The sequence below is a fragment of the Saccostrea echinata genome, unplaced genomic scaffold, assembly GCF_033153115.1.
Source record: "Saccostrea echinata isolate AGI-Se365-2 ecotype Australia unplaced genomic scaffold, CSIRO_AGI_Sech_v1 ptg000002l, whole genome shotgun sequence".
Classification (NCBI taxonomy): Eukaryota; Metazoa; Mollusca; class Bivalvia; order Ostreida; family Ostreidae; genus Saccostrea; species Saccostrea echinata.
This window is the reverse complement of record NW_026889751.1, coordinates 31,634,751-31,660,434: the sequence shown is the minus strand read 5'-3', so window position 1 is coordinate 31,660,434 and position 25,684 is coordinate 31,634,751. Positions and strand designations below refer to the sequence as shown.

The following is a 25,684-nucleotide window of genomic DNA, read 5'->3' as shown; positions in this document are numbered from 1 at the left end:
TCTTTAGGCACATACAATATTGTTATACATCCATGTTAAATAGTCAAATTTGATTGGTTTAAAAGTATTTATATTAAAATGTACTATGACCGTACAATGTGCATAAACCACGCCCTCCGGGTAACATTACATACTAACGGTTGAGATGCATCCCGATGGGTAACGGTATAAAAATTGTTAACTACGCAGAATGTTTGGGCTCAAGATTCTCCATGATGTTTTCCGTTAAATGCATTCTTAATACATTCAGTATAACGAATACCTTTTACATGATTTATTATGGTTACACGAAAATTGTTCCAATTTCACATGTTACCCTAAAACTCATGTATTATTTTTATAATGTACTTGAATGCCCTTAAAAATTTTCGTCCGAAAATCTCTATTAACATACATTTTCCCCATATATTGAGCTATTTGCAAAGAATTAATCATATTTTGTATGCTTATAACAAATTCACCTAAACCAAGATTTTTTTCTACACACGTAACATGACAGGCCTTTGTAAACTTCCAAGCCATTGCTTGTTTTAGCAGCAACCTTGCAGAACATCAACGATGATTATTTTGTGCATACGTCAATTGAAACAGAAAGGGATAGCACTCAGTCTGCAGAGATAACCTTTTCTAATAAATCTTATTCACAGATGATTAAGATCATGATGAACTCTCAGAAACCGTCATTTTCCGAGGACTCTAGTAAGTATGAAATTTCAATTCATTTTCTTACATCACTAAACCCCCATAGAAGCCCTTTGGTAAATGCTCCACTAGCCGCCAGTTTCATGTTGTTTCTTTGAAAACCAAGAGCCCCGGCATTGTAGTCATCTGTACTAGCATAGTTACCAAACCAGGAATCCTCCAGACTGATTGCTCTGTCATAAAATACGAAACCTTGACGGGGCTGGTTTCTGAAAAGACAATCCAAAAGTGTCAATTTAAATCACTAAGAATGCATCTCAAAATGAAATATAGTTTACCATGTTTATGATAACGAGACCAAAGGGTCTTATGGCTATAGTTGTACAGAGAGTATCATACGTTTTATCAGAGTGTGAGTAACTCGGTTCCATTTCAGACTTAAAACCCATTTGAAATCGAATTTGTAATTTAACAGAAAGCTTTATTCAACATTATTTTGCAGGAAGAGTCTTAGATGCTCGAAACTCCAGAAAATGCTTAAGGATTTAAATAAAATATATTTTTTGATTCAACCCTAAGTCTGCGTCCTAGAAACACAAAGTTCCCTGTTTGATAAAGGCTTATATCCTATTGCCATCATGCATAAAGTTGCTTAGTGCCTAGGTTCAAATAAAAGTGTTCGAAGGAACGCATGCGTTTTCTGCTTTATAGCACCATTAAAGATTTAAAATAAGTTTAAAGATATTTGCTATTAGCATTTCAGTTCAGGCATTTTATAAAGGTCATCGTGTCAAACATACTAGTATATCTGAAAGTCCTTTGGATTTTTTTTTTTGAGAAGCTACATCTGATTTACACACACATTATATTAATTATAGCACAGTATGTCTGTAGTTTCACCTCAACATCAGTTAATATTTTTGTAAGGAGTAAAGATAGGGGCTTGGTCTAGAGCATTTGCTGGACCCGGCAATGTATATTTGTTTGTAAGGATTTTTGTGAAGTTAAGGAATCCAGTAGAGGTAGTCTAGATCAAGCTCATCTTGGCTGACTGGAATGTTGAAAGCAATAAACACTGAAAAGTATCAAACACTATAGTGAGATCTGAACCAAGAAGAAATTGACTTGCCAAATGTGAACAAGAAGGCTACCTAACTACCTATTATAATCATACAAGATATTTGCTTTCTGGATGTCCACAATTAAAGAATATTTTCAAATGGATTATCCATGTTTAAAACATGACCAAGGTGTCACACCATGTTTACGTTGACTGGACCTTGAACCTGAATTTACTTCCAATTAAACAAATTTCTTTTTATAGGCCAAGAAATACAGAAGTGTTAAGTACAGACAATGTTTCATTCATTGCAAAATATTCATCCTACCCAATTAAAAATCGGAGAATTGCTAAAAAAAAAATAACAATTTGGTGTAGAGCTAGCTGCTTTGATCGTCTGTGTTGAAAGGAAGATGTATGAATATTAATATTTTCTGAATTTTAATGTATCATCTTTCAATTGCATATCTGTCTGTAGCATCTGAGCTGATTTGCTGTAACCAATATCATAAAGAATGGGAAAACCAAGTAAACAAACGTATTCTTACGCCATTTGAAGTGGTACAGCCCGGGGGTAAGTTTTTACCATGCCGTTTCCTCTGATAATAGAAGGTTCTCCAAGATTAATAGATTCTCCCATGAACACACTGTTAGTGACCAAGCAATGAGGGCCACTGCTGCTTCTGTAAAGAACGGGAAACACAAAAAACAACTGTAGAATCTTACAATTATATCTGAGAGAAAAACTTTTACGAAAATTCATGTCATATATTAAACTGATATCATACAGGAACTATTGGTCATTAAGCAATAGAGAAAGACATAAAAAGGTACACTCATTTTGATCGAGATTTGTTAGGAAGGACTAATTAATTAACCTGATCACTGCAAGTGATATCAAACTGTCGGAGAACCTGCAAGAAAAAATAATGGTACATTTAAATTTAATTTAAGGTCAAGATCTAGTAAATGAAGAGTGCCTACAGATTTCTCAAATTTGAGAAACAAATTCCTTTAATAATCTATTACAATTATAGCTAAATAAATTGAGGTGTATCGGGGCATAATTTTTAGATAAACTCAACGTAAAAACATATTTTAAACTGCCCTTTTCAATGAAAAATAAAGAAAATCAAATATAAAAATGGGAGTTTTCTTCATCTCAGACAAGCAAAATGTATCAATATTGCCTACAGTCTCTCACTAAACGGTTTTTCATATTTTCTTGACCTCTTCTTTAAAATGATATTAAATTGAATATAGGTAACGGGGTTCCTTTTGAAATGATTTCAAATTGAATTCCCTGAAAATGTGTCATTTTCTACTTAATTCTGTTATAGCCGTAAAATACGGGAAAAATAAGATTAAATCAATCATGACGTCATAATGGATCTAACACCAAAAGACAGACTTAATTAACTCGTTTACTAGATCTTGACCTTAATTGAAACCTTACTATTTAGATTGAATTTATAGTTTAAACAGAAGTCAAGACACATATCTCAATATTACAGTGGAGTCGCGTTCATCAACACCAAAATCCTTTGTTTCACTTTCCGAGCGAATTTTGTTTTTGAGCCGAGGTTTAACACTTGATTTTAACTCAAAGATCTAGATATTTGCGCTTTGTATGATAAAAAGTGAATTTGGAATTTGACCAGTTATTTTGCTAAAACTCACTTGGAAAGAGAAAAACCTTGCTTTATATATATTGCTTTGAAACATAAACAATACCAAGTTGTCTTTCGAAAAAAAAAAATATTTGTTTACTATACTATTCCATCTTGTTTGCTTGTAAGTATAAAAATTTCCGATATGTAACGTACTTGGTGGTTGTAAAACTATCATTGAACAGATGCATTTCGTGGCAGCAATACTAATATAAGCGAATTCAAACACATTTATTACTTACGAAGACCGTGTCACATGGATGTTGGCGGCATCAAACCAAGCATTAAATCTCTCATTCTTGTATGCTGAAACGAGGAACAACCATGAAAGTGCAAAAATTATTCTGTAGACATTTTTGTTCTTTGTTTCGTCAAGTTTTTGCGTGTTGTAAGTATGACCCTATTTTATTCTCTCCCTTATTATAAAATGAATGATTATTCTTAATTGTTTCTTTTTTAAAACAAGCTTCTTACAACGTTCACTTGGGCTACCTAATCTTTGTGACAAATAAACATAAAAAACCCTTATTATAAACTTCAGCAATTAAATTCCAGTCCTATACTGTACTTGTAAAACTCCCTACTTTGGCCCCACTCTGGTCCACGGGATCATGAAACTAGCTAAAAGCTCACTATACGGGATCACATATGGAACTATGATACGATTAAAAGACAAATCTTGAAAACAATGGGATATTGGCATATACAATGTAATTTATTTGATTAAATGAAGCTTCTCTGTTCGAGTGAAAAAATCTGACTTTTCTTTATATATTCCCATCTTAAATTTTGATTCTATTATGCGGTTCCCTCCATACTCTGGTGATTTAAATATATATCTAAATACATATGAAAAGTTACACTATATATATATATATATATATATATATATATATATATATATATATATATATATATATATATATATATATATAGTTTATTTTTCTGAAACGGTTAAGACATCTTAAGTTTCATTTTAATTTCAATTCAAGACATTATCATTCAAATTTTGTAGGTTTTAGCAAGTTTCGAAAAAGAAATGGGGCGGCTAAGAGAGAACATCGCTCCGGTCTGTTTCTTTTATACACCATATGAAAAATGTTCATGCATCCTTCAAAAATTTATAAAATAATAACAAATAATAATGATATAGAAAGAAAGAGTTCGGGGACAATAATTCCCTCGATATTGCACTGTTGAAAACAGAAAGGTTCATGCTTTTAACACTACGTATTGAAAAGAAGAACTAAAATACTGTACAAGTATTAAAAAAGAAAAGTCACATAATCCGAATGGCTGAATACCTACACGTATAATAGTTTTTTTCCTGATATTGAAATATACTTAATCAATTTTCAGTTAAAAAAAGCAATATTAGTGCTTTTATTCAAGTTTACTGAAAATATATTTGAGATTTGATATGTTTTTTTAGAATGCAGCTATAATGATAAGCTTCAAAGAAATAGTATGGGTATATACACATTACTTTATGAATTCAGTGAAATTTTGTGAGGATGTTCAATTACTTCACTGCTAATTTTCAGAGCCAGACGATCGGACAAACTTAAATGAAAGCATTACCCGTCAATCTGTTAAAGACCGCCGTCTGTGGAGCGGAATCCTCGTCCAGAGGATCACTCAGAGGGTTATATTTCGTCCCCCATCCAAAGGCTGTATTGTTTTCTAGGCGCCTTTCGAAGGTAAATCCATGCTAGGATGATAAACACACCGTTTAAAGATTACAGAGCAATAACAGAGATTTATCTTAATGTAATACTGCATTGTTTAATTTTCTTTAATATTTTCTTTTAATGGACCTCTGTCTAAGATAAAAAAGTACAGTATTCCCCAACACGCCGATATGAGTTGTATCTCGTGTTCTAAGTCATTTATATGGGTAACTGACTATAAAATACACACATTAAACCTTAGGATACAGGCTACTTGTTAAATTGTTTGCTTACATGAACAATTAAGGACATTGGCAAGTCAGGGCTTTCCGGAGAAAAAAGGTTTAATACATGGGTTTTTTCACTTGTAAAATAGTGATTGAGAGTGATCTCCCGTGTAGAATTCTCTAAGCGGTGAAAACCAGTAAAGCGTATGTTATAGAGGTAAACAAAAGCACGTGTACTTCCTTCAACGGGTAGAATCTTCTATACAGCAAGAAAGAAAAGTAGTAATGGCTTTGTTGTACATTGTATTCAGGGACAAAGAGCAAACAGGTCGTCATTTACCATAGTTATGCTCAGTATGCTGGGAAGGGCAAAGATGTGACATATGCTGAAAGGTAGGTCGACCATGCCGACTGAGAACAGTTCTTAGCTCGTGTGAAGGAATCAGCATTTAGTAATTACGAATAAAAGTTAAAAATAAATCCATGCCAATATTTTTACGACAATGTATTTCAATCAATTCAGTCAATTACATGATAAAAACAATCAACCAGTCACTTGACCAATTTTAGCTGTTAAGGGACGCAACTCAAAAATGATGATCGGTGCCGGTATGTCCATGTCTTTTTTCTATATATACATTTTCAACCAAAATATCTAGAAGTCATAGGAAATGAAGTTACAATAATGTATACAATACAAAAACTGTATGAAATAAATGGGTTTTGAAGAAATATTATGGTGAAAATTTATGTAGGTCCCTTTTATCAACATTTTACATAGGAAATGCATTAAGAATTGTAAAAACACTAATTTGACAAAATCTAAAAAAGAATGCTGGATTAGTAGGTAAAACGATCCAGAATATAGCCTTTTTAGCACATTTAAACCTTCCCAAAAGTTCTTGAAAAATTCTATACAATAACCAGGAACCTTGCCAATGTCCTTAAGTCATGATGTGTAGTCGTATACCTTTAAAATAACATGCTCCAATCACCTTATAACTCAACAAAGCAGTTATTTATTACTAGAAATAATGATCTAAAAGGTTAATACATGAGTGAATTCACTTATTTACCACACGGTTGGAGTGGACGACATTATTGGTGAACTCTTTTATAGGAGTTCGTTTAGCCTCGTCTTTCTGCATTGTTTTCACAACTCCGTAGGAAGCTCCGATAGGTTCATCAGGAAATATGTACCAGATTCCAGCGTACTGAAAATAAATATGAATACTTTGTAAAACGATTGAACTGAAGGTACAAATGGCACCTAGACCTAAACGCCTCACCATTTTCTCCTGATTAAAAATATAATTTTCGTCACCAAATCAATTCTCGTGATTAATATACACTGAGGGTTATCGACTATTTTGTAAACTGCCGCCATAATGACCTCGTGAATATATTTTTTATACATGTATTTTGTCCCCAATCACGGACAATTCTTTGCCTCATGTGATACAAATAGAACGCATAAACGTAACTGACGCTTACATTTGTCTTAATCATAGCTCTGCTTTTCTTCAGAATTAAATGGGGGAGACATCGAACAGAAATTATGTTCAAAAGGCCAATTAACACTAATTTCAGCAAAGCAAACACGGACCTACATGTATGAGAACATCAGAGGTGGGATCAGATGCCATGGAGAAGTAAGTATTCCATGTCGACCTTGCATTGAAAATGATGAAATCACAGTACTGATATGACCTTTGTGTCCCTGCAGTTCTAGATCTTGAAAAGAATATTTAAAAGAGAATTCCTATGTAATTAACTATACTACACTAATAATTTTGATTCCATATCGTGAATATATTCTAGTTCCTGGGCTACGATTTACAAAAAATTGAAAATACACTAATTATGGAAGAATTCACTTATTCTTTTTTCTCACCTAATGCTTCTTCACTATTTCTAGACTCTCCCCTATAAAAAAGGCATGCTTTCATTTGAACAAAGCTAAGTTGCCTTCACCTTTTGCGGCAGTTTTAGTGGGATTGGCCGAGAGGTTTTTCAGAAAAAAAATATTGTAAAGTTTACAAACACCAAATAGCACTTGATACATGACACAAAGACGGACAGACGGACTCAGAGTACTCTTTGAGCCGAAAAGCAAGAGTAGATTTAAAAAAAAAAAATGTAATCATCTTTTTTTGGATCCTTTTGAAAATCGAGGCAATTTTTATATATTTTTTTTAAAACTCAATAGAAAACACATGTTTTCTTTAAGGAGGTTCGATCCTGAGCCTTTGAGCAGATTTTGGTCTGGACCTTTATTTCTAATATTCTGCATCATTTTTAAGTTCTAACACTAAATTTGGATTCTACAATGCAAATTAAACTATAACCAATGAAAAAAACGTGATTAAATTCCATTCAAATAGGATTAAGCCAGGAACTATATTTTGTGGCGTAAGGTTTTTTTTTAGAAGAAAATGATCAATTTTTCCCTTTTAAAGTATGTACAGTACTGTAAAGTTTAAATTCCTATTTTTCCATGCTGGTTGCACACAGAGCTGTTTTTTGCACTGAAATGTTTTATTCTGGTTCTGAAATATCTATTAAATTATTTCTTATGAATTCTTTCATTATATTGTGACAAATATAGTAAATATATTCTGAAAGTCCGGGAAAAAATTGAGTCAATTTTAACATAAAATTAACACTTTTTTAGTAATATCTAAAAATTTACATCATAGACCCCCACTTTTTGTTTTTCTTTTCTGAATATATAAGATTACTTTGATCAATCTACTTAAATTCAGCAAAAGTTTAAGACTTTAAAATAATTTTCCTGCTTGTTAAATTTTTAATGCCAGAAAAATCACATTTTCTGAGTGCAGAAAGGTCAAATAATTGATTATGCGAAGCAATTTGAAACTTTTTCTTAGTCGCAATTTAAATGTGTCTTTTTTTCAAATAGGCTAATAGTTTATTTTGTCCCATGATCTATTTGGATAAAAACATTGGAGGGAAAAGGTCGAAGATGTGATTTTTGATTAAGACAAAAATTTCAGTGCAAAAAGGTCATATTAAATGTACTGTAGTGCCAAAAGAAGCATATTGACCCCCATTTTTGTTCTGATTTTTAATTAAGCCATATGTGTAGAAACTAAAAATATACTTGACAAAAAAAGTTTAAGACTTTAAATATCAGGATCCAACCTCGTTAAATTAATAAATGCTGACTGACGTTTTTCATACTAATTGTTAGGCCATTATTAACACACTGAATTGTCGACGGATTTTTCCGTTATTTCCCGATCATGACAAGGAGCACACGGCGGGTGTGACCGGTCGGCAGGGGATGCTCACTCCTTCATGGCACCTGATATCACTTTTATGTTTTAGAGGTCCATGTTTGCTCTGCTCCTAAATTTGTATTGTATATAATGGACTTTTGAGCTTGAATACTGTTCGTTATCTCCACAAATTTCACTTGTGAACTTACGTCACTTCCAGCAGCCACATTATTTCTCATAGTTGTTTTGGGATTCGTAATCCAAAAGGTGGAAGGCATTCTACAAATATATTTTTTAACTTATTTTCTAAGTTATAAAATAAGCAAGAACTGATCGTTTAACCTTTACGATTATTGTGTAATATAATAAGTTGTTCAGAGTTAACAAGGAATCAGCATGCAAGGTTACGCTCCAGTATTATGGTGTGTCAAAAACATATTCTTTCCTGGTAGTAAAATTTGCGAATGAAATTAGATAATTAAAATTATACATTTTTTGCTTTAGACATTTAGTTTGTCAATGTACATGGACCGATATTATGGTTTTATCAAATACAAACACTACAAAAAATATTTACATGTCTGTTTTGGTCAGTGAATTTGTGCGGGTAGTTCCAGCTCCGAGGTTGCCGCTAAAGACTGTATACACCTCTCCACCTTCCTCTAGAAAGAACCCATGTCCCACAGCATTAAAACAGACATTATTCTCCACCTGAAAACAGACATAAATATCTACCTGTAGAACAATAACCGTACATTTTTACTTTTTATTTTTATTTCTTCAAATCTTCCTTATAACGTCAGAGATCCCAAGTCCGCTCATGGCCTAGGGACCCTGACAAACTTGACACCTTATTGCACTTGTTGTTTGTCACGAAAATGCTTACTATATTTGGTCAATAGGTAGGATAAAACAATCAGGAATTGTAATTTTCCGTAAGACGTCACTGAAGTCAGACCAAAAATAAAACGAATAAAGTTTGCCAGGGGTTCCAAGAAGTGGACTCAGGACCCGTGACGTTGTGATGATGTCTTCAAATATACAATTTACTTGTGTTCAGTATTAGCTGAAAATTAAGGTGTGTTTAAACTGGCGTAGATTGAGCAGAATTTGACTGAAATGTTACAATTATGGCTCTCATATATTCTGAAACTCTGTTTAAAACAAGTCAAATTCAAATAAGTTTTGATATTCATTTATGAAAGATTTAATATTTCTCAACGGGATTTAAAACTGGATCGGAGTTCTGAATTGACGAAAGACTTACGTTAATGCTCAAATTAAAACATTTTATATATATATATATATATATATATATATATATATATATATATATATATATATATATATATATATATATATATATATATATATATATATATATATATATGAATCAAGACTCTCACCTCTTTGACAAATTTCGGAGATACATATTTGTTATGGAAGAAAGTATTTTTCTATATTTATAGCTTTGAAAAAAATCTACAAATATAAATATTGACATGACTCCGGGATTTTAAACCTCCTTTTAATGCACAGTATTTTATATACAAATCAGAAAATTTTCACAATAAATCCGTAATTTTATGATTTTTATAAAATCAAATTAAAAACAAAAAAGAAAAAAAAGATATTGTAATTGTTATCTTTCTTGGGATGATTAGTAGGTATGTGCAGTTAATGTCATGGATGAGAATTCAAATTAAACGTGATTAAACAAGCGACAGTTTGCTTGGGTATGTTTTTTTTCTCTACAGATCTAGAAATTGACTAACACAAATAAATAGAAACAACGTGACATCCGACTGTTTCAAGTCATGATCAAAAGATTATTCATAAATGTACAATAAGACGGATGTCCATTGAATTATTGAATTAATGGTTAGGGGGATTATTGTGAAGATTTTTCACTATTTAAAATGTCCTTAGGTAATTATCAAATTTACATTATTAAAAGTTTATCCAGCATCTAAGAAAAATCAACCGTGAAGAACAAATAAGTCATATACCTGAAGGGATAATACATTTTAGATGAATTCGTTTGAATTCTAATCAGCCAAATATATTTGTCTGGTTATATATGAATGCCATACAAATTAATGATTTTTATTTGCTATTAAAAACAGTAGTTCCATTTCATCTCTAAAAGGGAGATCTCATTTTTGTTCTTGATATGAAACACTGACCTTTATTAATAAATTTGCAATTTCATAACAAGATTATTTTTCTTCTTTTAACATTGTTTGATCATATTAAAGAAAATGGGGAGATTAGGTGTAGGAAATGCTGTAAGCTTTTAGTAAATAAAATTCAAATTCAATTTTGAACCAAGTATCTACAGCAAAGTTTTTATTATTGAAAAGTTTGAAATTATGACAAGCAAAATCTTTCCGCGGCGCGGAAGATTTTTTCAGCAAAAATTGTTCCAAGGTTTTAAAAAAAAATGGGGTATTCTATGGGGTTTGAGGCAAAAAACGTTGAGACTAATATGTTAACCAATAGAACACTCATACACAGATACCGGCATTCCGATCTTGTTTGTGATATGACCATTGAATAAAGGGACATCAACTATTTCGTGGAATTATACGAGGGTGTCTTAAAAGTATATTTTTGAAATAGAGTTGGTCTTTTTCCATGTTTTTGCGAACTAAATAAAGTGTTTTACGCAAAGTCAAAAATATACTTTCATGGTGCAAAAACCCACTTACATGTATATGGAAAAAAGTTTATAGTATGATGAAATGATTAATTTTGCGCTCTTTGGAATGTGCATGATTTTTCATACAGAAATAATTGATACTTTATGCGATTGATGCAAATTGTAGAGCTATTACTTCAAGTGTACATTAACTTTAAATAAAATAACAAATAAAATTTTGTAATCCGATATATCTGGTATCTAAAATAAGTGGTCAGCCGTGAAGGACAAATAAGTCAAACCGATATACATGTATGTCCGAAGGGACAATATATTTTAGATGATTTCATTTGGGTCATAGTTCTAATCAGCCAAATATATGTGTTTGTGGTCATGTATGAATGTTCACACAAATATAAGATTTCATTTGTTACTAACTATGATTTCATTTATTTCTTCAAGGGATATGTCTCTTTTGTTCTTGTTATGAAACACTGACCTTGACTGATACTTACTTTTATAAACCTCAAAACAAGACATTTTTCTTCTTCTAAAATTAAAGAAGATGGGGGAACTAGGGGTTGGAAATGCATTAAACTTCGAGTGTATAAAAATATATTGATTATGAACTATGCATCCAGAGCAAAGTTCTTATTATTGATAGGTATGAATTATGACCAACAAAATCTTTCTGCGTAAATTTTCTCGGCAAAATTGTTCTACGGTTTCAAAAAATAACAAATATTCTTTGTTTTGAACCTAAGCATTTAAACTCCTGAGTTTCTCCGAGATTAACGCGTTAACAATAAGAATACTAATTCGCAGGTTCTGGTATTCATATCTTGTTTGTGATATAACCATTGGATAAATGGACATCAAATATTTCCCGGAAAAATACGAAAGTTTTGTTATAAAAGTATTAAGGTACTGTTGGTCTTTCTCCATATTTTTGTTAACAAAAGTGTTTTTACGCAAAGTGTGAAAAATATTTTCAAAAAATGAAGCAAAGTTCCATAATTATATATAGGAAAAATGTCTTTTAGTATGATAAAATGATCAATTATCAATCTTTGATAGAATGTTGCAAATTATGAAGATTTCACACAATGCGTATATTCATGTTAAATGAAACATTTATGAAAATATTGTTATAATTGACATTTAATTTTTCACTTTTCAAATTTGTCTCATCATGGGCATTTTTCTCGCCTTGTTCGCCCATATTGTTACCTCTTCACTTAGAATTGCTATACATTTGTATTATATAACACTCACCACGGCCCCATTTGTAGCATGAACTGTAACACAACGTGCATTAGAATCCCGGATAACACTACCCCGGATATAAGAGTTTGTGACGTCACCACACATATGCCAATGGAATGGATAATTTCCTGCGATGGATAAAATTGAAAGTTAAATTTCAATTTTAAAATTTGAATTCAAAATAGAATATAAACTGCTTATATCCATGTACACTGAAGTTATTACTTACGACACATTAACACTGCATGCCTATGTTCACGTTTATATCAATTTATGTTATCTGTAAACGATTTCGTTGTTTTCTGTAAATGCTCATATTTTAAAGAGTATATTTTTACAACATGAACTGTAAATGTTTATGTTGTTAACTGTAAATGTTCAAATTGTTGACTGTAAATGCTCATATTTTTACTGTACATGTAAATGCTCCTGTTCTTGACTGTAAATGTTCATATTGTTGATTGCTTATGTTGATGACTGTAAATATTCCTGCTGTTAACTGTAGCTTAATTAAAATGTACACGTAGTTATGTATTTTCTCTAGGTATGCTTAGTTATGTTGTAGAGGTAGCGTCCACGTGCTTACCTAGGCTATCTAACTGACCCATATTGACCAGCTCTATATTCTCGACCTGTGCTTCTTTGAAACCCTTTAGGACCTACAAAGTTTTACTAGGAACTAAATTTTAGCAGAGACACTGCTGAAATAAATATGACCCTGTCTAATTATATATCCAGTAATTTCATTTTTTTTTAATTACATAGCAGTTATTCATGCATTTCTACTATGAAAATAAACACAGAAAAAACACAGTTTGAAAAGTAAATATCCATGTTAATTATCAAATCGGCCTCAAAATTTTATTACATATATTTAAAAGGTTTTTTTTTCGCAAAAAAGGGTCTTAGTGCTCAAAAATTTCTAATATGACATAACTTTAATTATTTCAAATAAGAAAAGTATGGGTTTTTTCATAAATCACCCACATATCTTGCAAGATCAACATAAATGCACACTCTGATTTTCAGTATCAAATTACCAATAGACTATAATTCATTGATATGAAAATCGGAGATGAAGTATAGTACGTATATCATCAAACGATATTAAAAAAAACCCTGTATATATTAATGATTTCTGTCGAAATGACATAAACTCTGCGGGTACAAATCATTATACCAGATCTTTGTCACAGGAAGTTGATTGCCGCACGTTGCAGAGCGGTGACAGGCAGCACAATTGTGAATGCCCCCCCCCCCTCTAAAAAAAAGTTATGCCGTTTACAGCTATAACATCTTTTTCATGCTAATTGTTAGGCCATTATTTACACACTGAATTGTCTACATATTTTTCTGTTTTTCCCGATCATGACAAGGAGCACGCGGTGGGTGTGACCGGTCAGCAGGCTAGGGGATGCTCACTCCTCCATGGCACCTGATCCCACCTCTGATGTTTTTGGAGGTCCGTGTTGGCTCTGCTTCCGATTTGTATATATTGTTTAAACGGACTTTGAGCTTGAATACTGTTTTTTATCTCCACATTTCATGCAAAACAAATTTTAGTACTTTTTACTTTTGTTTATCATAAATGAAATCCGGACACCCGATACTATTACTTCCACACTCCCGTTGTAAAGCTGGGACGTTCATCATGTCATAACACTGACGACTATCCTGAACCAGAAGTCTCTGATGAGACTGTAGCTCTACTGGTCTGTACGTATAACAAAGGAAAAGTAGCACTTGGATTTGAAACTTTGCAACACGCAACAATAAGTAGAATTATGTATCTTGAAGTAGACTACTTCTGTGCCAAGTTATATTGAAATCAAACAAAAACTGTAGGAGGAGTAGCGTTTTGAAAGTATTTCACATAAATTTCTATTTTTAGTAACCATGACAACATCATTCACTGAAATCAAAAACCGAAATACATATTATGTATCGTAGTGTATTCTAATTGTGTGCCAAATTATATTGAAATCAGACCAAAACTGTAGGAGGAGTAACGTTTAAAAGAATTTCACAGAAATTTCTATTTTTAGTAACCATGGCAACACTGTTTATTGAAATCAAAAAACCAATGCATTAAATTATGTATCTTAGTATAATCTTCTTGTATGCCAAATTATATTAAAAGCAGACTAAAACTGTAGCAGGAGTAGCGTTTTAAAGGAATTTTACAGAAATTTCTATTTTTAGTACATGTAACAATGGCAACACCGTTCATTGAAATAAAAAAACGATGCACTTAAATATGTACCAAAGTGTAGTCTACTTGTGTGCCAAGTTATATTGAAATCAGACCAAAACTATAGGAGGAGTAGCATTTTAAAGGAATTTCACAGAAATTTCTGTTTTTAGTAACCATGACAACACCATTCATCGAAATCAAAAACCGATGCACTAAATTATGTATCTTAGTGTTGTCTACTTGATTGCCAAGTTATATTGAAATCAGACAAAAACTGTAGGAGAAGTACCATTTTAAAGAAATTTCACAGAAATTTCTATTTTTAGTAACCATGGCTACATCGTTCATTGAAATCAAAAACCGATGCACTAAATTATGTACCATTATACAGTCTACTTGTGTACCAAGTTATACTGAAATCAGACCAAAACTGTAGGAGAAGTAGCATTTTAAAGGAATTTCACAGAAATTTCTATTTTTAGTAACCATGGCAACACCGTTCATTGAAATCAAAAACTGATGCACTAAATTATGTATCTTAGTGTAGTCCACTTGTGAACCAAGTTATACTGAAATCAGACCAAAACTGTAGGAGAAGTAGCACTTTTAAGGAATTTCACAGAAATTTCTATTTTTAGTAACCATGGCAACACCGTTCATTGAAATCAAAAGTGTAGTCCACTTGTGTGCCAAGTTATATTGAAATCAGACCAAAACTGTAGGAGGAGAAGCGTTTTGAAAAATTGTTTACAGACAGACGGACAGACAGAGAGATAGACAGACAGACGACGGACTTACTATCGCATAAGCTCTTCTGGTCTCTGACCAGTAGAGCTAAAAATTGAAGAATGCATGTTAGCATGTTATGAATTTTTTCCTGCACAGCCATCTTTGTATTATGACATGATGACCTTCCAAAATTTACAACTTAATGCTCATGTTGACATAAAATTTTATTGATTTCAAAGTAAATTGGTAAAATATCACTTCTTTGAATATATATAATTCCAGTTAAAGTGCCAAACACCTATCCATTTAACCAAACTGAGGGAGCAGCCGTTACTGTTCAATGTTAGCGTGAATTTGGATTTCCGTTCAAGACGTTGCCAATGAACGGCGTTGAACCTTTGTGAAGTCAAATAAAAAAGTCATTATACTTTAACCTTTTGACTTCTCCGTCCGTGATTGATTGATTGTATCTTGATTTACGTCCCGTTCGAGAATTTTTCACTCATATAGAGACTTCACCACATACGATGAAGGGCTTCACATTTTGACCTTTACTCGGCACTCTGGGCCATTAAGCAGTGAGGGTTCTTTGTTGTGGCAACAACTACCATGACACAGGGCCTCGGCTTTTAAGGACTCACCCGAAAGACCCACAATTTTCACTTCAAAGTGCCGAGCGCTTGGCAAAGGAACAGATGTTACCTATTTTTTTTTTTATCGACTTATGTCAGTTGCGACCAAGGTTCGAACCCAAGACCTTGTGATCACGAAGCGAGCGCTCTACCGACTGAGCTACTGTGACGGTAAGTGTTGTGGTGTTATGAATGCCTGAACTTCCAACACTCTTAATAAAAAAAATACATATTTAGGTAAATATATACACACGTACGTTTGTTTGAATATGCTTTGATTTACTTCATTACTAAATCTCTTTTCTTTAAACTGTCCTTCTAAAACTAATAGCCCATAGCCTTATTTCCTAAGGCAGAGTTCGTGACTTCTAAAATTTAAATTAACGCTTTTGAGCGAATTATATCTTCACTTGTTTATTGACCCGTTCATTATGTGCCATGAACGCAGGCCTTCAAATCAATATACATGTAGCATGTCACGCAAGCAAAGAAAATGACCTACCCTAAAGCATCTTACGAGGGTTGTCCGGTAAAATCGTGTACAAATTGTCTAGAGTGAAAATTAATCAACATTGCATTTTAAAATTTTCATTTAAGAATAGATATATGCTAAAAAACCAAACAAAATATGTGATTTAAAATTAGTTGTTGTTCCCCCTTATAGCGCATGGATTATAACGTCAAATGTCTAAACTAGCGTCATGTTTCATTCTTGCTAAAAAAGATAAATAAATTGGATAAACGCTACTTAAATTCGGGAAATTTCGCTGATGCAGAAGCTAGAATTCCAACATATACAGACAAGAAACAAATCTCGAGCAAAAAGGGACCTTCTAAAGATGTGCTTAATAATCAATGGACAGTACTCTCGCTACATTCAACTAAACAGGGCAATCTTTTTCTATGATCCAGCAGTGACGGCGATTTTTTTTTTGGGGGGGGGGGTGTTTTTTATTTTTGCTTTGCTTTGTTTTGTTGTTGTTGTTGTTGTTTTTTAATTTGTTTTTGTTTGTTTGTTTTTTGTTTTTTTTTTATCAGTAGCTGTTCGTTCTTGTTTCTGTTTTTCCCCGGGAATCGAATGAGAATGAGAAAGCTCCCGCTTACAATACAACAATTCCACTTATATATAAAAATATATATTTGATTTATTTCTATATCTATTATTTAGAGTCTGTAAAACCGTCATTACTAGTTCTAAAAAAAATTGGTGCGCCGTTGCGTCATAAAACGTCGCCATTTTTTTAAAAGTGTTAACCACTTTCCCATTTCCAAAAGCTCGGGAAACAGCTGAAAATTTAGAAAATGTCTTGGTTAACGTCATAATTGATATTCAAATTCATAATTAATAATCAAAAACTTTTACATGAGAAGAGGAAAGCACTTGCTGTGGCCTTCAATTCGACATTCAGATACATCGACGATATTCTATCAATTAACAATAGTTATCCCAGTGAACTTGAGATAAAAGAAACCACAGAGTCTGCCACAACTGTTTCATACTTGGATGTTTTACTGACTATAGACAATAAGGGCCAACTAACAACTGTATGACAAACGAGATGACTTAAGCTTTTTCATCGTCAACTTTCCTTATTTATGTAGTAATATTCCACTTTCACCTGTTTATGGTGTTTAGTAAATAGTAAATATGAAAAATTTTACTCCAACTTTTTTAGTTTAGAAATAATACTCGCGTATTTTCTGATTTTGTTATTGTGAGTTGTATGCCCATATCTTACGCACATTCAAGTATAACAAGGACACCGCAAAGCGAAGCATCCCCTCGCAAAGAACATATCTATAAATTAAGACAGCATTCGACATTGAATCCGATACAAATTACGTCACTTCCGTTTCGCACAGGACATAACACCCACTAGCAAACACACACACAGGATTGCCTTACTAAATCCTCAGCTCTCCGTTGCGAGGGGATAATAAATTCCGTATTTTCATCTATATCCTATAAAAAGTACTTCAATATGACAAAAGAACATTTGCTAAAATTTCAACTTTTCAATAAAAACGTGTTGTCCACGATCTTTACCGGACAACCCCCGTAATACAATATGTGATGTTTAATCAAGGCTCAGAAATCAACCGTATTTCATGAAACTTTTTTAGTTCATTGTTTAAGTTACCACTTTCCACGTTTGCCATTATCATTATTTTACGTTTAACCTGCTCAGAGTTCCTTGCAATTGGGTGGCTTGTGCCTCGCACGTATTACCTTGGACGTGAACGGTGTTCTACCATTTTGCTAATACCAGTCATGTGATCTAATTCGAAATTCCTCCAAATATCTTCCTTTGAAATCTGAGTTACTTTGTGGCACGTTCAACAATATGTGTCTGCTTTTAAATACTACTAACAGAAGGTTGTAATGAAAACCAATATACAAGGAAGAATTGGATAAGATAGGGAATTTTTTGGTGAACTTTATGCAGTGCGAAATATGAAATGAGTTAAAAAGCAGTTCCAGAGTAGAAATGCATCGATTTGATGCATATTCCTCCACCAATCATATCCAGTGCTTGTATGGAAGGTAGCGAACTATGCCCAAGATTGCCGATTGCTTAAACCAGATTTTTTTTTAATTAATGTGGAAATATAATATGTGAAAAGGATAATTTCTAAATTTAAAAGTGTGAAACTTAAAAAAACCTACCTTGATATGTCCCCCGAGTGTCTTGCTATTAGCTGCCGGTGCCCCTCGGATTTTTATATTACGGCTAAGTAGAGCAACTTCTCCTCGCATATCGACGCCATTAACCATTTGTCCAAAGTGAGCGAACAAAGGTTCAACTGCAATTTTATGTAAAATAAACAGAAAATATGTCCAATGGGAAAATATAGTGTATAGGCATTACTGCAGTATATTTGGCCTTGTATTCTATTTAGCGCTTTTTGGGAAAAGCAGAATCCGCTAAAACAAGTTTTATTCGTTATATACTGGTGTCTCATTATATCGCGATACTTAATTCTTTTGCATAAAAAGTGTAATTCCAAATTTTTACTTTTTACATGGAAGCTTATAACTGACATGGATTTCAATTTTTATTTTTCTACATGAAAACTAAACAATAATACAAACTTAAGACTTTCAAAATATGAACTTTATTATAGATTTTACAGGTTATAAAATCAATGGTCTAAATAAATATAAAAACGGGAATGGAAATCTGTAAAATTACGTTTTATTTGAATAAAACATTTTCCAACGGATGTTCCATACTTTTTAATCACCACAAAAGTCAACATCCAGACGACAGACAGATAGTCCATCAACAAAAAGGATATGAGCTATGTATCCGAATTTTTGAAATATACCGCGATACAATGGAACCCGCGATACAATGAGAATTGAGGATATGTTGATATCTAACACACTCAGAAAGCGCTAAATCAAAAATACGGTAAATTGATGAAAATTTATTTCGCCAAATATCTTACACCCCAAAAGTAATATATATACAGTATTTCTTCAATGAACAGTTAAATACAGTCACTAGCAGGTTGTCATATATATGTTTCTGTCAAACTGAGGCTTCATACGTACGATTAATTCTCGTCTCCTTCGATCCACAGTCATCACATTGTTTAATAGTGGTCACCTCCGCTTGTTTTGGGTCATAATCGGTAGACAGGAGGACCACTTCATCGCCTAAAAAATGTAAGCTATTACCCCTCTTACGTACAATGAAATATGGAGATAAGTATTACTATTTAGTTTAGTGCCGAAGAATTTAACTTCCTAAAATTGTCGGTGGTGTAATACTTAACATTGATTTTAATCTCAATCATTATCGCTAGATGATGCAGATCATCCAGTTAATACGTACCATCTGTCCAGGAAGTGACGTCACTAGTCAGTGATAATTTTGGATCAGCGATGTCAGCTTGAGCGCTCTTTCCTCGGGAGTAGCAGGCACCACGACGAATGGTGTGAACCCAGCTCCTAACAGTGAACTTGATATTATTTTCGTAATGGTATAACTCGGCGGCACGCTCCAGCTTTACTTTATCGTCTTTCAAAAGTAATTCTTGGGCTGTAGAGCTGTCACCTAAAACATGTGAAACATTACAAAGGACAGAAGCCAAAGTCTTTAATCTATAAATTCATGTGATCTTTGAACCACTTCAGTGGGTGAATTCAAAACTACAACAAAACAAACTTAAAGTAGTGTCTTGTTCACAATTTTGTTTTGTTTTTTGTTTCTTTGTTTGTTTATTGTTTAACGTTCCTCTCGAGAATTTTTCACTCATATGGAGACGCCACCACTTGCCGGTGGAGAGCTACACTGAAATTTTGACCAATACGCGGCACTTAGGGCCATTGAGCAGTGAGGGATCTTTTTCGTGCCAGCACCTACTGTGACACGGGACCTCGGTTTATACGATCTCATCCGAAGGACCGGTCTCCACGTCCCACAGTGGGATTCGAACCCGCGACGTAAGGATCAACTCCTTACTCCGCGACTCCAGAGCGAACGCTCTAACCACTGCGCCACGCGGGCGACCACAATTTTGTTAAAGGATCTATAAGATCGTGAGATCACTGTTGTTCGTGTTTTTTATTCAAACGGGGTACATTCGTTTGCGAGTATGTGATGACAAAAAGATTAATTCAAGGCTTTCATATATATAAATATCAAATATCATTCAAAAGTCTTCTGACGGAAAACCATCGTTAAAACTGAAACTTGAGGTTGAAACTAGTCATATACAAAAACAAACAAACAAACAAGCAGACAATACCTTAAGAGGGAATAAAAATAAAATTGTCAGTTTCTTATTTGTTTAAAATTCAAAAATTGAAAGAAAATTTTAGATACCTTTCTTCATGATGAAAGACCAAGCGTCATGCAGACGAAGATCACGCACACCACTATTTCCCGTCACTTTTCCGAAGGCGACGTTTTCAAAGATCTCGTAGAACATGGCGTAATTTATATTTCTGTGCAGGAGATGTCGTATTAAAGCCAAACCAACTATTTTTCCGTCGGGTACAGCTATAAAAGAAAAAAAATCGCGTTAAAAATGCCTCTTCAATTTAAACGACTTTATTTAAACTCCATTGTAACAGGGGTGTAAATAAAGTTCTGATGTTCAGAGTTTTGCTCAGAAAATTCCGAATATACACTCATTAAAAAATTAAAATTAAATTAAGAGCTTTTAGAAAGGTGATATTGCAGTAAGCTTACCAAAAATGCAAAATATAAGGTTTAAGGGACATTATCCTTTCCGCTCTAAATTTCACCAAATAAATAAATAAATAAAAAAATAAAATTCCCAACCTTGATTTTCATTAACAAAAAAGCCTTAAATTCCGATGGAAAATAGCAAGAGCTATGTCAGAAGCGAGGCTTAATTTTCAGAAATGAACTTTATGTCAAAACATGCGCATTGGTATGAAGTAAAGTAAAATACCGTTGAGCATTTCTTCAAACTGTTTGGCATCCTGATCAGCCTCGCACTGATTGCCGGCTCTGGTGACTGTGTATCGACCAGCTGCATACGCAGGTTTCGCTTCCTCTAGCTCCCCGGAAGTTGCGTTCCAGATATACATTACAATTCCTTGAAAGTGGGCTTTTCTGACACCATCATCGTTCTACAATAACATGAAATACTAGTTTCATGAAAAATAGATCTTTGATGCGCTCCACTGGATTGCTAAATAAAGCGAACTTTTGGAGCGGATCAAAAATCTAATGTAGATTTATATTGTTTCAGTGGACTTTTCAGTTAGATTTCTGTTCGTTATCTTCATATTTCATTGTTCAAATACAAGATCACAGAAATCAATTCCTTTTGAAGTTAAAAAATAAAAATAGAATTTCATGACTGCATATTAACTATGACAACTCACAGATAATATTGTTTAATGTTGAAAAGATCTACATTCTTACGTATATATCTGAGATTTCTCCGTCCTTCGCTTTCCTGACCGTCTGGGTCAGTTTAGTCCACGGCAGTTTGTCACTTCCGTGAAGATGGAGAATTCCGCCACTCTCTACTCCAATGAATTTCTCTCCAAAACCAGATATTGAAACATCACCTTTATCACCTTAAAAATGATGATAATAAAATGTTTACTTTTAAGAAAAACATTGACCAGGATTATGTAATGAATATTTACTTAGTTTTTATTGCAATAAACTATGGGTAATTTTCCTATGCCTGTGTGTGATGATCAAGGAATGATTTGTTTCAGCGTTTTCATCCAGTGAATATTTTCTTATATTGTATATTCTCCAGTAGCTGTACTACAAGTATTTGACCGCCCACCATGCAGGTAAATTCTTCTTTTTTTTTTTAATCAAACGATGCAATGAAATATTAGTAATTTAATTATTAAAAATCAGCAATAAGCAGTCTCATTTCTATTAACATTTACTGTAATGAACTTACCATATAAGGTAATGGCAATGATGCTTTTGAGTTTACACGTTTCAGAGCCGAGATAAAGCGCCCCACGGACCAGGATGTAGCGAGTCTTGACGGTGAGGTCAACATCCTTAAACACAAGTGTAGCGTCCTTGCCAACCGTGACGCTTCTGACGTCAATTGACGTGTCAAGTAGGTAGAACCCGTCATCTAAAGTTACGTCTGTTGTAGCTTCCGGTAGTTTCTGAAGAAAGAAACAAGAATGCTACGTTAGAACAACGTCATATTTTTATTAATTAATTGAATAATTGATGTTTTTTGTTTGTTTATTTAACGTCACTTTCCAGAATTTTTCACTCATATTGAGAGGCCACCATAATTAATTAATTTAAACTTAGACCTAAATCTGATTTCTTGTTTACTTTCTCTGCACACTAAAAAAATTATACCCCGCTTAAATACCCATTGTTAATGTAAATCCTTCTTGAGAGAAACAAATTCAAAGGTGGATTCAAAGAGAGCCAACCAATCCCCCTCCTCCCCCCGTAACGGAAGAGAGTCCTGATAAAATATTTGCTACTAAATGCATATTAAAATCAAGTATGTTGATTTTTTTTCGTCATTAAACACTTAAGGCAATTTATGCTACCTCCACCATCTGCATATCCCTTGATCCTATATCTATTTCAAATTGGCCGGGAGACGGGGTATAGATAGTAACTGTTCTGTTCTTTACGTTAATGTATTCACCACAAGGTAGAGAGGAAGAAAAAAAATTGTTTTTTTTTTTTTAAATAAATTTATAATCTTTATAGAACTCCTCAATCGAATTAGAGGTAAATTATATTTTTAAAATTAAATGTTTACTTTTTTTCTCTTTTCTTCCCTACAACCATGAAAGTCAATTACTTTGAAATGCTTAATAATATGAAATTGTATTATCGGTAAACAGATTTAAATGATAAATTTATATCAACCCTATGTAGGCAATCAAGACCATTGACTATATATCTTACATAAATTGTTTTGCTGTCTTTTTTCCATGATAATTTGATAATTCTTCTTGAGTGATTTTATTATTTACTTTAGCAAGTTAGTCAAATATTCACTTTGGACAATTTACTGGCCACACTTATTGTTGCAAGACATATTTTTGAGAAATTCTGTTCTTCTCAGGCCCCTAAGAGGCAATTTGGATTTTTTTCCTTTTTGGTCGAGCCCCCCCCCCCTCCACGGTTTCTACAGCCATGCTACTCATGTTCTCCATTGTGGCCAACACCTATCTAGTGTTGCCAATGTCTTCGAACTACACATTTAAAAAATATTGACGTAAACAACATATACTTTTTAACAAATTTATTTTGGAATTAATTTAAGTGCTGGCGAGTATAATTACCTGGGTTAGGAAAGTTTACGCTTTATATAAACTTGCTATATAGATTATAAAATCTATTTTAAACAATATGATCGTAGTAATTAATGCATAAAATGTCATTGCAGATGTGTAGAAAAAGAGTTTGTATTTCAAAATAATTTTTGCATAGTACATTATCCCTTGTCAGCTAGATGAAAACTAAAAAGAAAAAAGAAAATTAACACGCTACTCACCCCAGAACTCCAACTATTCTCAGAAGACCAAACCTTGTACTTAACGTCAGGTTGCTCATGTGGACAATACTTAGAACTTATCTGCGCAGCTGCAATTGCGCAGAAACCGAGAAGTAAGCACAGTTTTCTGACAGCCATAATTTGTTGATCAGCTGTTTCAGAGAATTTTGTCTTCTGAAGGGTGTCCTTCAGCGCCTTCGACCCCTAGATAAATCTACGAAAGGTCTGAAAGTAATTTTCTTATTTGCGCAACTTTATACTTCCTTAAAATTGTTGACCCGTGAATGAGCGCCATTAATGAAGTGGTATCAGATTTATTTTGTCACGAAACATAGCTACCCTGTATCATTGTTTTAATAACCACGTGATGAAATAAAGTTCATACAAGGTTCAGAAATCAAGCATGCCCTTATTACTTAAAACATAGTTTGCATCAAGCATATTTCATTTTGGTTATTTTTTTTTTTAAGTTTGTCTTCATCACATATTTCATGGCCGTAGGAACTGGGGGGCACGGGGGGGGGGGGGTGCCCCCCAAATAATTTTGCCGATATATAGTTTACTATGGAAAACATAGAGCTCTACTATATGCTTGTGTCCCCTCAATAAAAAACGTCTGATGACCTTTTTTTTTGCTTGTCACGGAATTTTGGTAGTTGATAGTGCCCCCTCAACTGAAAATGTATAGCTGTGCCCCCCCCCCCCCCCCAACTGAAATTGCTTCCTACGGGCCTGTATTTGGTTGTTAAGCCTAAGTTTCATGATCAAATTCAAGTGCATATGTTCTTGTTTATGATAATGAAGTCGAACGGAAATCAGAAATTTCACATATTACACATCACTGTAAGGTTTGAAAATTTTTGAAAGATTAAAACTTTCTCTCTCTCTCTCTCTCTCTCTCTCTCTCTCTCTCTCTCTCATTATCTTGATCTTGTATATAAATTGATTGCCCTCTTCTGTCTTTAATTTTGATTTAATCACGTTTTCCATATATCTTTGCCTACGGCAGCTTGCTCTATCTGAACTTGTGTTTAGATTACTCTAACTGATAGATTTCGGAAAACTTCTTCACGTTTACACACTGGGATAACAATCACAATGCATAAGACATGTGACAACCCAATAGATGATCAAGACAAACTTAATAAAAATATTTTTACCCAAATGAAATATACTTGATGCATTTTTTGTTTTAAGTAATAAGGGCATTTTAGACGGAATCTTCCTTAGTCAAGTTTAGTATAAACAAGCATTCTGAGAGTATTGCATTAGCAATACTAGTCCCCTACCGGCAAGTGTAATCTGGTTCCCGTTAAAAATTGAAATTGCCATAATTCCGTCAAAATCATTGAAGCGGAACGAAATACAAACTTAATCTATAACTAATCAAGGTAAACTCACATGCCAAAAATCAGCTCAATATCTGCAAGCATTTAGAAAAAAAAATTGCGGAAAACCTTAAAAATTGAAAAGGTTGAAATTTCGTGAAAAGTCAATGAAGCGGAACGAAATACAAACTTGATCTGTAACTCATCAAGATACACTCACGTACCAAAAATCAGCTCAATATCTACAAGCGTTTAGGGAAAAAAAATGCGGAAAACCAAGTGGGACAGACAGACAGACAGACGGACGGATAGACGCAGAGGAAGCCTATAGTCCCCTCCGGTTTCACCGGTAGGGGACTACAAACAAAGGCCTTACAATTGGTGTGTA

General features: G+C 33.4%; 1 protein-coding gene across 1 annotated transcript in view; it reads right to left on the bottom strand.

Moving 5' to 3' along the window:
• The window catches only part of LOC133178276 (protein DDB_G0287365-like), a 28,773-nt gene extending 4,667 nt beyond the window's left edge, over window positions 1-24,106 (bottom strand). Inside the window, exons 1-18 of the mRNA XM_061313016.1 lie at window positions 23,969-24,106; window positions 22,385-22,604; window positions 21,883-22,040; window positions 21,404-21,584; window positions 20,809-20,985; window positions 19,816-20,037; window positions 19,533-19,637; window positions 18,642-18,778; window positions 13,005-13,077; window positions 12,428-12,546; window positions 9,089-9,222; window positions 8,721-8,790; window positions 6,346-6,483; window positions 4,954-5,083; window positions 3,615-3,678; window positions 2,581-2,616; window positions 2,251-2,385; window positions 731-911 (exon numbers count right to left, since the gene is read on the bottom strand). Coding sequence (XP_061169000.1) covers window positions 731-911; window positions 2,251-2,385; window positions 2,581-2,616; window positions 3,615-3,678; window positions 4,954-5,083; window positions 6,346-6,483; window positions 8,721-8,790; window positions 9,089-9,222; window positions 12,428-12,546; window positions 13,005-13,077; window positions 18,642-18,778; window positions 19,533-19,637; window positions 19,816-20,037; window positions 20,809-20,985; window positions 21,404-21,584; window positions 21,883-22,040; window positions 22,385-22,604; window positions 23,969-24,106 — 2,418 coding nt within the window. The remainder of the gene's footprint in view (window positions 1-730; window positions 912-2,250; window positions 2,386-2,580; window positions 2,617-3,614; window positions 3,679-4,953; window positions 5,084-6,345; window positions 6,484-8,720; window positions 8,791-9,088; window positions 9,223-12,427; window positions 12,547-13,004; window positions 13,078-18,641; window positions 18,779-19,532; window positions 19,638-19,815; window positions 20,038-20,808; window positions 20,986-21,403; window positions 21,585-21,882; window positions 22,041-22,384; window positions 22,605-23,968) is intronic.
• Window positions 24,107-25,684: the final 1,578 nt, after the last annotated feature.